Genomic DNA, 13,661 nt, shown 5'->3' with positions numbered 1-13,661 from the left:
CTTTCAATATAAGCTCTTGCAAATATATACTCCCTGCAAAGTTGAATAACTGTACACATCGTTTTCATTTTTTAAAAAAATCCATTTTATTTATTTATACTTTTCAAGTTTATGCATTTTGCAAGCTTTATACATTTCAATAATTTTACATTCATTTCGACATTTCAGAACTCGACTTCCTTCCCCCTCTTTCTGCGGTTCCTTAAATTTGTTTTTAATATCTCCTGCATATCCAAATTAACTTAATCTGCTCATTTATTCATTCCTTTATTTGTGATTTTCAGTTTCGTACATTTCAATGATTTTACAATAATTTTAACCCCTCTTTCTGCAGTTTCTTAAATTTATTTATTTTTATTTATTCTGCATATCCCAAATTAACTTAATTCGCTCTTTTACTCATCTGCTTTCCTCAGGGACACAGAAAGTGCTTCCCTTCAGTTTTTATTCCATAGAATCCTGCCCCTTTCACTTCCATAAAAGCCAAGTTTCTAGTCCATAGTACCGCTTTTTTTCACCCGGCCAGAACTCGCTGGAACTCAGTTTCGGCACCTCTCAGGTGGTCACCATTGCCATTATAAAAGAACAGCTGTTTTTAATTTTTATCTGTGTGAACAATTTTTTAAAATTTTTATCTGTGTTGTTTTAAATGAGACTATCTTGGCTGTGGGGACGCGGGTGGCGCTGTGGGTTAAACCACAGAGCCTGGGGCTTGCTGATCAGAAGGTCGGCGGTTCCAATCCCCGCGATGACGGGGTGAGCTCCCGTTGCTTGGTCCCTGCTCCTGCCAACCTAGCAGTTCGAAAGCACACCAGCACAAGTAGATAAATAGGTACCACTCCGGAGGGAAGGTAAATGGCGTTTCCGTGCGCTGCTCTGGTTCACCAGAAGCGGCTCAGTCCTGCTGGCCACATGACCCAGAAGCTGTACGCCGGCTCCCTTGGCCAATAAAGCAAGATGAGCGCCGCAACCCCAGATTCTTGAACAGATTCTTGGGCTGGAGTATTGTGTTATATATATATATATATATATATATATATATATATATATATATATATATAATTTATTCAAATTTTGAAAATTACAAAAAGGAACAATAATAAATAAAAATAAAAAAGACATAAGAAATACAAACAAACAATAAAAAAAAAAAACAGATCAGACCTTTACATAGCTTTCTTTCCTTTACCTATTTCCTTGACCTCCTCACACCTCCCTTTTTTGTATTCTAGTTCAGTTAGATGTTTCAGCAAATCCTTTCCAGCTTTGTTTTTATCCTAATAATTTATCTTAATATACTGTAATTCTCGTCTTTCACCAAATAATAAATCAATTTTAACCATATCCTTTATATCATTTCTGCTAAAACCACATTTACTTCATTCCAAGGGCTGGAGTATTGTTTACGGGGCCCTGAGAGAGCCGTTGCTATTACAGTGGTACCTCGGGTTACATACGCTTCAGGTTACATACGCTTCAGGTTACAGACTCCACTAACCCAGAAATAGTACCTCGGGTTAAGAACTTTGCTTCAGGATGAGAACAGAAATTGTGCAGAGGCAGCAGGAGGCCCCATTAGCTAAAGTGGTGCTTCAGGTTAAGAACAGTTTCAGGTTAAGAACGGACCTCTGGAATGAATTAAGTACTTAACCTGAGGTACCACTGTACTGATATTATTGTTGCATCTTTAGTTTTAGATCTTATGATTTACATGGAAACTGTTTCCGTTCGGTTGTGTACTTTTTGATTAGTTTTATTTATTGTTTACAACTTTTGTTATGTTTGTAATTATGTAAATCTTGTCATGTTGGAAGCCGCCTTGAGTGTAGCTTCAACTATGGAAAGGTGGCTTACAATTAAATTATACAGGTAGGTAACCGTATTGGTCTGCCGTAGTCGAAACAAAATTTTAAAAATCCTTCCAGTAGCACCTTAGAGACCAACTAGACAGCATCTTAAAAAGCAGAAACATCACCTTGACAACAAAGGTCTGTATAGTTCAAGCTCTGGTTTTCCCAGTAGTGATGTATGGAAGTGAGAGCTGGACCATCAAGAAGGCTGATCGCCGAAGAATTGATGCTTTTGAATTATGGTGCTGGAGGAGACTCTTGAGAGTCCCATGGACTGCAAGAAGATCCAACCTCTCCATTCTGAAGGAAATCAGCCCTGAGTGCTCACTGGAAGGACAGATCCTGAAGCTGAGGCTCCAAGACTTTGGCCACCTCATGAGAAGAGAAGACTCCCTGGAAAAGACCCTGATGTTGGGAAAGATGGAGGGCGCAAGGAGAAGGGGACGGCAGAGGACGAGATGGTGCGACAGTATTCTTGAAGCGACCAGCATGAGTTTGACCAAACTGGGGGAGACAATGGAAGACAGGAGTGCCTGGCGTGCTCTGGTCCATGGGGTCACGAAGAGTCGGACACGACTAAACGACTAAACAACAACAACAACAAGGTAGTTATTGGTATGACCTTTCATGTGCATGCATACCAATATCTGAAGAAGTATGCATGCAAATAAAATGATGACGATGATGATGATGATGAACGAGGGAGGTGTTCACGGGGAGTCCCTTCACCTCTTTATTCCCCCTTGAAAAACAGCAGTGCCTTTGGAAATCTCAGAAGTGTTTGAAAGCACGGATATCTGGAACATGGAAGAACAGACAGATCTCTGTGGAAAGTGAGCAAACGATGTAAGGCCAGGGCCGGATTTAGGTTTGACAAGGCCCTAAGCTACTGAAGGCAATGGGGCCCTTTATATGTCCAGCTGTCCTTTGTCAACAACAAACGGTCACTGTTTTTTGTGTTGAATATACAGTGGTGCCTCGCAAGACGAAATTAATCCGTTCCGTGAGGCTCTTCGTATAGCGGTTTTTTCGTCTTGCGAAGCAAGCCCATTGACAGCTTAGCGGATTAGCGCTATTAGCGGCTTAGCGGCTTTTAGCGGATCAGCTGATAAGCGGCTTATCAGCGGATCAGCTGATAAGTGGCTTAGGGCTTAGGAAAAGGGGGGGGGAAACCCCGCAGGAACTCGCAAGACATTTTCGTCTTGCGAAGCAAGCCCATAGGGAAATTCGTTTTGTGAAGCGCCTCCAAAATGGAAAACCCTTTCGTCTAGCGGGTTTTCCGTCTTGCGAGGCGTTCGTCTTGCGGGGCACCACTGTATGCTATATGGCAATTTATGGACCTAACAGGTATCTCAAGCCATTTGCACATGTGGCCATGCAACCAGCCCATGGGGAATGCAGGCACCCTATATATAGAAAGGAGCAAAGCAGGGATATTTTAGGGAGCAGGCGAGCAGGCCGGGCCCATGCCATACCAGGGGTCAGCAAACTTTTTCAGCAGGTGGCTGGTCCATTGTCCCTCAGACCTTGTTGGGGGCCAGACTATATTTTTGAGGGGGGAAATGGACAAATTCCTAAGCCCCACAAATAACCCAGAGAGGCATTCTAAATAAAAGTGCATATTCTACTCATGTAAAAACACGCCGATTCCCCTACTGTCCGCGGGCCGGTTTGAGAAGGCGATTGGGCCGGATCCGGCCCCCGGGCCTTAGTTTGCCTACCCATACCTTACACCACAGGAGCCTACCGAAACACAAAACACTGTTGCTGTATGTAGGTTTTATTTCATTTGTTTTTTATCTTATATTTTGGAAATGTATATCCAGTTGTTTTTTCCGCTTTAATTTTTTTCGTGGGGCCCTAAGCCATAGCATGTTTAGCTTAGATGTAAACCCGGCACTGCGCGGTGAGGCAGAGACATTATTTCCGAAATAAAATAATGAGCAACCCGGTCTCATGTGTTCCTCCGAAGGTATATCAGGAAAAAACATCTGCTGTCCCAAGAGAGGCTCGCAGCAGCAGCAGCAGCTGGGGACGGGGGACAAACAGAACCGGGAATTATTTGCAAAGGACCGTACGCTGATGGGTGCAGGGTTTGGGTGCCACCCTTCCACCCCACAGCTGTGACCCCCTTCGGTTCAGATGTGGCACCCTTAGGGGCACAGCTTGCCTAACTGAATTCTCTGCTGGAAGGTGGGTGCGATTGGGTTTCCGGGCTCTGTGCCAAAGCCCGGCTCGCCTTACGTCTCTGCCATTCCACCTGGAGGCCAGGGGCATCAATAATTCAACCGGGGCGATCGTCTCCCGTTGTCCGGGTGAGGGGGGACGGAGGGGGGGCCCCCAATGCTGTGTAGGGCCAAGCGACCAAGCCGGAAAGGATACGCAGAACGGCAAGGAGGGACGCCGATGGAGAACGGTGTGTCCCGGGAAACCGGGGGCTCCCAGGCCTCGTCCTCTTCCTCCGAAGGGGGCCGGGGCACCCCTGGGCAGAGCGGGGGCACCCCGGCACCCCGCCAGCCCCGCGTGAGACCCCGGCTCATCTTCCACACCCAGCTGGCCCACGGAAGCCCCACCGGGAAGATCGAAGGGTTCACCAACGTCAAGGAGTTGTACGCCAAAATCGCAGAGGTCTTCGACATCTCCCCCACAGAGGTGAGGCCTTTCTGGGTGGGAGAAATTCAGTTCGTAAGAAGAGACTCGCTCGCCCAACCGAACACTCTGTTCCACCCCCTCCAACATTTCTCCCCTGAAAACAGGGACGTCCTATTCCATCCCTTCCAACGCTTCTCCCCTGAAAGTAGGGACGTCCTATTCCATCCCCTCCAACGTTTCTCCCCTGAAAATAGGGACGTCCTCTTCCATCCCCTCCAACGTTTCTCCCCTGAAAATAGGGACGTCCTATTCCATCCCCTCCGACGTTTCTCCCGTGAAAATAGGGACGTCCTATTCCATCCCCTCCAACGTTTCTCCCCTGAAAATAGGGACGTCCTCTTCCATCCCCTCCAACGTTTCTCCCCTGAAAATAGGGACGTCCTATTCCATCCCCTCCGACGTTTCTCCCGTGAAAATAGGGACGTCCTATTCCATCCCCTCCAATGTTTCTTCCCTGAAAATAGGGACGTCCTAAGGAAAAGCGGGACATTCTGGGATCAAATCAGAAACCAGGACAGCTTCCGTAAATCCAGGACTGTCCTTGGAAAATAGGGACATTTGAAGGGTCTGCTGTTCTCACATGGATAACCCAGAATCAGGATTCGAAAACAAGAGCCCTTTTCCCTCCTGCAGCTTCTGGCAACTGATATTCGGAAGTCTTGCTGGCTCCCCTCAAGAATGCAGCCTCTATTTTCACAGCAAGCCTTTCGCCCTCCATGCATTTATCCCATCCTCTTTTAAAGCCATCCAATATGGTGGCCGTCCCTTGTCCCCTGTGGCAAGGAGTTCCCTAGACCAACTATGTGCTGCTTTCTTTTACCGGCCTGGAATCTTCTGACATTATTCGCCGGATGAACCCAATGTTCTAGAGTCAGTAGAGAGGGAGAAAAGGCACGCTGCTTCTATGTCCAGCTGTCCTTTGTCAACAACAAATTGTCACCGTTTTTTTGTGTTGAATATATGCTATATGGTAATTGATGGACCTAATACGTATCAAAAGCCATTTCCCCATGTTGCCGTGCAACCAGTCCATGCAGAATGTAGGCACCCTATATATAGGTAAAGGGACCCCTGACCATTAGGTCCAGTCGTGGTCGACTCTGGGGTTGCCGGGGGAGCCGGTGTACAGCTTCCGGGTCATGTGGTCAGCAGGACTAAGCCGCTTCTGGCGAACCAGAGCAGCGCACGGAAACGGCGTTTACCTTCCCGCCGGAGCGGTACCTATTTATCTACTTGCGCTTTGACGTGCTTTCGAACTGCTAGGTTGGCAGGATCAGGGACCGAGCAACGGGAGCTCACCCCGTCATTGCGGGGATTCGAACTGCTGACCTTCTGTTCGGCAAGTCCTAGGCTCTGTGGTTTAACCCACAGCGCCACCCGCGTCCCTATATATAGAAAGGAAGAAACCAGTGATATTTTAGGGAGCAGGCTAGCAGGCGGGGCCCATGACTCACACCATAGGAGCCTACACAACACAAAACACTGTTGCTGTATGTAGGCTTTATTTTACTTGTTTTTTATCTTATATTTTGGAAATGTACATCAAGGTTTTTTTCCTCTTTAATTTTTTTTGGAGCCCCCAAAAGAGCAGGGCCCTAAGCTACAGCTTGTTTTTTTAAAAAAGGTAAAGGACCCCTGACAGTTAAGTCCAGTCATGGCCAACTCTGGGGTTGCGGCGCTCATCTCGCTTTACTGGCCGAGGGAGCCGGCGTACAGCTTCCGGGTCATGTGGACAGCATGACTAAGCCGCTTCTGGCGAACAAGAGCAGCACATGGAAACGCCGTTTACCTTCCCACCGGAGGGGTACCTATTTATCTACTCACACTGGCATGCTTGGTTGGCAGGAGCAGGGACCAAGCAACAGGAGCTCACCCCGTCATTGCGGCAATTCGAACGGCCAACCTTCTGATCGGCAAGCACAAGAGGCTCCATGGTTTAGACCACAGCGCCACCCGTGTCCCTACATAGCTTGTTTAGCTTATACGTAAATCCGGCACTGTGTGTAGGTTAAACCACAGAGCCTAGGACCTGCCGATCAGAAGGTCGGCGGATCGAATCCCCGCAATGACGGGGTGAGTTCCCGTTGCTCAGTCCCTGCTCCTGCGAACCTAGCACTTCGAAAGCACCTCAAAGTGCAAGTAGATAAATAGGTACCGCTCCGGAGGGAAGGTAAACGGCGTTTCCGTGCGCTGCTCTGGTTCGCCAGAAGCGGCTTAGTCCTGCTGGCCACGTGACCCGGAAGCTGTACGCCGGCTCCCTCGGCCAGTAAAGCGAGATGAGCGCCGCAACCCCAGAGTCGGCCACGACTGGACCTAATGGTCAGGGGTCCCTTTACCTTTATCCTGAATCCTTTCTGCTTCTCTCTCTCTCTCTCTCGCTCTCCCTCCGCAAACCCCTTTTGTCTCCCTCACCTCTTTTTCGACATCCCCACCCCAACCCCTTGCTGACCAACCCCACTGGGGAGAAAACCTTAAGCCTGGATCCGTTCTCTCCCCCAGATCCTTTTCTGCACCCTGAACACTCACAAGGTGGACATGCAAAAGCTTCTCGGAGGCCAGATCGGGCTGGAGGACTTCATCTTTGCCCACATCCGTGGCGAGACGAAAGAGGTGGAGGTGACGAAGACGGAGGATGCTCTGGGTCTCACCATCACAGATAACGGAGCCGGATGTGCCTTCATCAAGGTCAGGATGAGGCCAGAGAAGGTCATGTCGGGAGATCTGAGTAGCTGAAAATGCAACTTTTCCTCCTTGCAAATTATTATTATTATTATTATTATTATTATTATTATTATTATTAAATCTATTTTATTTATTTATACTTTATGTACAGTGGTACCTTAAGTACTTAATTCGTTCTGGAGGTCCGTTCTTAACCTGAAACTGTTCTTAACCTGAAGCACCACTTTAGCTAATGGGGTCTCCTGCTGCCGCCGCGCTGCCGGAGCATAATTTCTGTTCTCATCCTGAAGCAAAGTTTGATAGGATACGATACGATACGATATCTTTATTGTCATTGTCCCATGCAGAACAATGAAATTGAAAAACTACATAAAACTACCACAAAACTACATAAAACTACCACAAAACTACATAAAACTACATAAAAACTACATAAAACATTCAAAAACCCCTAGGTTCTTAACCTAAAGCACTATTTCTGGGTTAGTGGAGTCTGTAACCTGAAGCGTATGTAACCCGAGGTACCACTGTATTATTATTAAATCCATTTTATTTATTTATACTTTATGTATTTATTTATACTTATCAAGTTTATTTATTTCACTCGTTTATGCATTTCACAGTGGTACCTTGGTTTTCAAACTTAAACCGGTCCGGAAGTCCGTTCCAAAACCAAAGCATTCCAAAACCGAGGCACGTAGAAAGGAATGAAAAATGAATTAATCCGTTCCAGACTTTTAAAAACAACCCTAAAACAGCCATCGAACATGGATTTTACTATCTAACGAGACCGTCAATCCATAAAATGAAAGCGATAAACAATGTACTGCAGTCACACAATCAATCCATCAGTAGCTGAACTGGGTCCCACAGAGTCACGAAAACAAACCAAAAAGAGCCACAAAAACAAAATGCAAAATAAATAGCAAAAACAGACAGCGTAACACTCAGATTGGAAGCGTAACACTCAAAACGGAGCACGTTTGGCTTCCGAAAAAAGTTCGCAAACCGGAACACTTCCTTCCGGGTTTGCAGTGTTTGGGTTCCAAGTTGTTTGGGTTCCAAGTTGTTTGGGTACCAAGGCGTTTGAGAGCCAAGGTATCGCTGTACACATCGTTTTCAGGTAATTTATTTTTTTGAAGTTTTACAGGCTGTGTCTCTTAAATGGGACAGCGTGCCACAAATTTAGCTGACCGTGCATGCACTCCCTTAACCTTGTTGTTGTTTAGTCGTTTAGTCGTGTCTGCCTCTTCGTGACCCCCTGGACCAGAGCACGCCAGGCCCTCCTGTCTTCCACTGCCTCCCCCAGTTTGGTCAAACACATGCTGGTCGCTTCAAGAACACTGTCCCACCATCTCGTCCTCCTTCGTCCCCTTCTCCTTGCGCCCTCCATCTTTCCCAGCATCAGGGTCTTTTCCCAGGAGTCTTCTCTTCTCCTGAGGTGGCCAAAGTCTTGGAGCCTCAGCTTCAGGATCTGTCCTTCCAGTGAACACTCAGGGCTGATTTCCTTCCGAATGGAGAGGTTGGATCTTCTTGCAGTCCATGGGACTCTCCAGAGTCTCCTCCAGCACCAGAATTCAAAAGCATCCATTCTTCGGCGATCAGCCTTCTTGGTGGTCCAGCTCTCACTTCCATACATCACTACTGGGAAAACCAGAGCTTGAACTATACGGACCTTTGTTGGCAAGGTGATGTCTCTGCTTTTTAAGATGCTGCCTAGGTTTGTCACTGCTTTTCTCCCTTAACCTACAGCGCATCAAAGAAGGCAGCATTATCAACCGCATCCCGGTCGTGTGCGTCGGAGACAGCATCGAAGCCATCAACGATCAAACCATCGTTGGGTGCCGCCACTACGAAGTTGCCAAGATGTTGCGTGAAATGCCGAAAGCCCAGCCCTTCACCCTGCGCCTCGTGGAGCCGAAAAGGGCCTTTGGTGAGTAGAGGTGGGGAGAGAAATACCCCCCTCAAGGGGGGCTGGGGAGAGGCAGAGGCCGGAGTGTGTGTGGATTTTGCACAGGGGTAGAAAGGGACGTGGGTGGCGCTGTAGGTTAAACCACAGAGCCTAGGACTTGCCGATCAGAAGGTCGGCAGTTTGAATCCCCGCAATGACGGGGTGAGCTCCCATCACTCGGTCCCTGCTCCTGCCAACCTAGCAGTTCGAAAGCTCGTCAAAGTGCAAGAGGATAAACAGGCAGATAAACAGCAGACACTTCCGGGTCACGTGGCCAGCGTGACATCGCTGCTCTGGCGAGCCAGAGCTGCACACGGAAACGCCGTTTACCTTCCCGCTGGTAAGCGGTCCCTATTTATCTACTTGCACCCGGAGGTGCTTTCGAACTGCTAGGTTGGCAGGCGCTGGGACCGAGCAGCGGGAGCGCACCCCGCCGCGGGGATTCGAACCGCCGACCTTTCGATCGGCAAGTCCTAGGCGCTGAGGCTTTAACCCACAGCGCCATAGGTTGTTGTATTTTAGTGTTTTGTTGGAAGCCGCCCTGAGTGGCTGGGGAAACCCAGCCAGATAGGCAGGGTATAAATAATACATTATTATTATTATTATTATTATTATTATTATTATTATTATTATTATTAGCATCTCCAGGTTGGGCTCGGAAGGTCCCCTAGTCCGGAACCCTGGAAATCTGCTGCCAGGTGGGCTGAGAACCCCCCAAAAATTTTCAAAGAGCGAGCCGGTGGCCGCGCAATATTCCACAGCGATTTGCGCGCGCTGGATGCGAGTGTGTCGCGCAGCGTGCAAGTTAGACAGCGGCTGGCCAGAAACAGAATTGAGTTTGTCAAAGCAACCTAACTTATCGAAGCGATGCCATCCTTTTCCCACTTCCTAGACATGATCAGCCAGAGAACACGAAGCAACAAAGTGCCCAGCGAGGGGAAAGTGGCCAGCGGGAAGGAGACACTGCGGCTACGAGCCAAGGGCAACGCCACGTTGGAGGAGGCGGTGAGTCGGTCCGGGTCTCAGTTTTGTTCCGTGGTTCGTCCCAGCTTCGGGTGCAAGAGAGCTTGGGCACGCCTCTCCTTCTGTCCCAGCCCGTTGCCTACGCTTTTTCTCCTGTAAAATCGCAGAATTGTAAATTGGGAATGGGCCCCAAGAGTCATCTAGTCCAAGAATCCCCAAACTCGGCCCTCCAGACGTTTCTCCCCTGAAAATAGGGACGTCCTATTCCATCCCCTCCAACGTTTCTCCCCTGAAAAGAGGGACGTCCTATTCCATCCCCTCCAACGTTTCTCCCCTGAAAATAGGGACGTCCTATTCCACCCCCTCCAACATTTCTCCTGTGAAAATAGGGAAAGCAGGATATTCCGGGATCAAAACAGAAACCAGGATGGCTTCTGAAAATCCCTGGAAAACAGGGACACTTGTAGGGTCTGCAAAAGGTCCACCCCACACGACACAACGTCCCCCTTGCAGCCCTTGCATTTCCCAACCCTGGTTTGATACCTGACATCTTCTGGGACTTTGCCCACCCATCCCAAGCCACAGCCTGGGGGGCCACGAAGCTGACCTCCCATCTTTTCTCCTGCTTGCAGCCCAGCGAGCGTGAGGAGGAAGCTGCCGGGAAAGTCGACGACCTCCTGGAGAGTTATATGGGTATCCGAGACGTGGAACTGGGTGAGTGGAGAGGGGCAGGTCTCACGCCCTCTGAGACCCCCAGAGAGTTGGTCAGCCTGGGGGTGGGGGGCCACGATCCTGGGCTGGGTGGGATAACGGACCCGGGAGAGAGCTGGGTTCAGATTATAGAATCATAGAGTTGGAAGAGACCACAAGGGCCATCGAGTCCAACCCCCTGCCAAGCAGGAAACACCATCAGAGCACTCCTGACATATGGTTGTCAAGCCTCTGCTTAAAGACCTCCAAAGAAGGAGACTCCACCACACTCCTTGGCAGCAAATTCCACTGTCAAACAGCTCTTACTGTCAGGAAGTTCTTCCTAATGTTTAGGTGGAATCTTCTTTCTTGTAGTTTGGAACCATTGCTCCGTGTCCGCTTCTCTGGAGCAGCAGAAAACAACCTTTCTCCCTCCTCTATGTGACATCCTTTTATATATTTGAACGTGGCTAAGATTCTGCCATGCAGCTTCAAAGCTCGCTGAGTGTGGCCACAGCAGGGACAGATTTAGGTTGGATGAGGCCCTCAGCTACTGACCAGCTGCAACGCAGAAATCCTAATAACCCAGAATGGTGTTGTAAGGGGGAAAACTGCTCCTTTTCCCTTATAGGGTATTCCAGAGCCAGTCTAGAGCCCTTAAGTGGGTTCCCTATCGGTAGGAGAATATAACAGAGGCCATCAGACAACACAAAAGGAAAGAGGAATGAGGAGGGAAGAGGAAACCGAGCGAGCTCAGGCGCCAAAACTCTTTCGCTTGTTCTTTCTGCAATCTCCAGATGTAATATCTGGTTATGCAACGTGAGAAACGTGAGGCTGGACCAGGGAGATCTTTCCTATGAGTTATTTAGGAAATAGAGGACATCTTTGCATGGTCTTGTTATAAGAAAAAAAACTGCTCCCTTTCCCTTATGGGATATTCAAGAGCCCGTATAGAGTCCTCAAGTAGGTTCTCTATTGGTAGGAGAAAATAGCAGAGGCCAAGCAGAGAATATTGAGAAGCAAAGCGGCTAGTGAGCCTGATCTTTATTAATCTGTTGCAACAGGATCCCCTGCTAACCCCACGCAGGGAGGGAGGAGAGGAACCCAGAACACTGGTGTGCAAGCTCTTATATAGACTTTGGAAATTGCCTCCCCTGTTGCTCAAGGTAAAAGGTAAAGGGACCCCTGACCATTAGGTCCAGTCGTGGCCGACTCTGGGGTTGCGGCGCTCATCTCGCTTTACTGGCCGAGGGAGCCAGCGTACAGCTTCTGGGTCATGTGGCCAGCAGGACTAAGCTGCTTCTGGTGAACCAGAGCAGCGCACGGAAACACCGTTTACCTTCCCGCCAGAGCGGTACCTATTTATCTACTTGCACTTTGACGTGCTTTCGAACTGCTAGGTTGGCAGGAGCAGGGACCGAGCAACGGGAGCTCACCCCGTCATTGCGGGGATTCGAACCGCCAACCTTCTGATCGGCAAGTCCTAGGCTCTGTGGTTTAACCCACAGCGCCACCCGCATCAAGACCACCCCTCAAAACATCACACATACATCACAGAAAGAGGTGGTCCCCAGCAGAAATTGGAGCGTGTTGCTTCTCTCCTGTCTGCCAAGATACCTGATCAATCATGTCTTATCAATCGCCTTTTCTGGGTAGCCTGGCCATTCCTTAGAGATGGTAAACAGCTCCTGAATCTCTTGGGCATATTGATAACTTTGCTCAGCTTAACAGATATTTGCCAGACTGTATTTGCAAAGGGAGGTGGGAAACGGCGTTTCCGTGCGCTGCTCTGGTTCGCCAGAAGCGGCTTAGTCCTGCTGGCCACATGACCCGGAAGCTGTACGCCGGCTCCCTTGGCCAGTAAAGCGAGATGAGCGCCGCAACCCCAGAGTCGGCCACGACTGGACCTAATGGTCAGGGGTCCCTTTACCTTTTACCTTGAGCTACAGGGGAGGCAATTTCCAAAGTCTATATAAGAGCTTGCACACCAATGTTCGGGGTTCCTCTCCTCCCTCCCTGCGTGGGATGAGCAGGAGACCCTGTTGCAACAGATTAATAAATATAAGGCTTACTATCGGCCAATAAAGCGAGATGAGCGCCGCAACCCCAGAGTCGGCCACGACTGGACCTAACGGTCAGGGGTCCCTTTACCTTTTTATATGACCTTAGAATTCCTAGAACCAAAGAATCGTAGAGTCGGAAGGGGGACACCCCAGGGTCATCTAGCCTGACCTGCTGCTATGCAGGACTTTTAACACCACTGAATGGTAAATTTGGCAATGGGAAACTTCTCTGGTGCCCCCCTTTCATGTCTTGCAGCCTCGAGCATGGTGGAAATGGCCAAGGGGCGGCAGGGCTCCGAAGATTTCGCCCGCGGCCTGGATCTCCTTCTGGGCGAATTTGCCTTCCCTGAGGAGTTTGTCGCTGAGGTCTGGAGAACCATCTGCGAGGCCAGGGGCAGCCCCAAATAGAGGCGAAGATCTTCTGTCTCTCCATCCTTATCTCTCTTCCGCTAGGCTTCCTGCGCCTCTTATCCCGGCCGGTTTCCATCCAGACACACAAACACTGACACCCACACTTGTTTTTCACTTTCTTTTTTTAAGAAAGGAAAGAAAAGCAGAATTAATCTCTCGTCTGTTCATTTTTTTAAAGAAGCGCCCATCTCAGACCCTCCGACATTTCTCCGATGAAAATAGGGACGTCCTGTTCCATAATAATACAGTGGTACCTCGGGTTAAGTTCTTAATTCATTCCGAAGGTCCGTACTTAGCCTGAAACTGTTCTTAACCTGAAGCACCACTTTCGCTAATGCGGCCTCCTGCTGCCGCCGCATGATTTCTGTTCTCATCCTGAAGCAAAGTTCTTAACCCGAG

General features: G+C 48.8%; 1 protein-coding gene across 1 annotated transcript; it reads left to right on the top strand.

Annotated features, from left to right (window-relative positions):
- The first annotated feature begins 3,887 nt into the window (after positions 1-3,887).
- GIPC3 (GIPC PDZ domain containing family member 3) lies at positions 3,888-13,328 on the top strand. Its single transcript, XM_079960869.1, has 6 exons — positions 3,888-4,502; positions 7,002-7,187; positions 8,937-9,117; positions 10,028-10,140; positions 10,731-10,812; positions 13,108-13,328. Exons 1-6 carry the CDS (start codon positions 4,194-4,196, stop codon positions 13,257-13,259), a joined length of 1,023 nt encoding a protein of 340 aa, XP_079816995.1. The 5' UTR covers positions 3,888-4,193; the 3' UTR covers positions 13,260-13,328.
- The last annotated feature ends 333 nt before the right edge of the window (positions 13,329-13,661 follow it).

The sequence above is a fragment of the Podarcis cretensis genome (assembly GCF_951804945.1).
Source record: "Podarcis cretensis genome assembly, chromosome: 18".
Taxonomy (NCBI): Eukaryota; Metazoa; Chordata; class Lepidosauria; order Squamata; family Lacertidae; genus Podarcis; species Podarcis cretensis.
This window is presented reverse-complemented; position numbering and strand designations above follow the sequence as displayed.

Excerpts from the sequence above, each read along its gene's own strand:
- GIPC3 (XM_079960869.1), top strand. The coding sequence starts at position 4,194 with ATGCTGTGTAGGGCCAAGCGACCAAGCCGGAAAGGATACGCAGAACGG. Across the intron at positions 7,188-8,936 it reads CCGGATGTGCCTTCATCAAG|CGCATCAAAGAAGGCAGCAT; the intron begins GTCAGGATGAGG and ends CTTAACCTACAG. Across the intron at positions 9,118-10,027 it reads GGAGCCGAAAAGGGCCTTTG|ACATGATCAGCCAGAGAACA; the intron begins GTGAGTAGAGGT and ends CCCACTTCCTAG.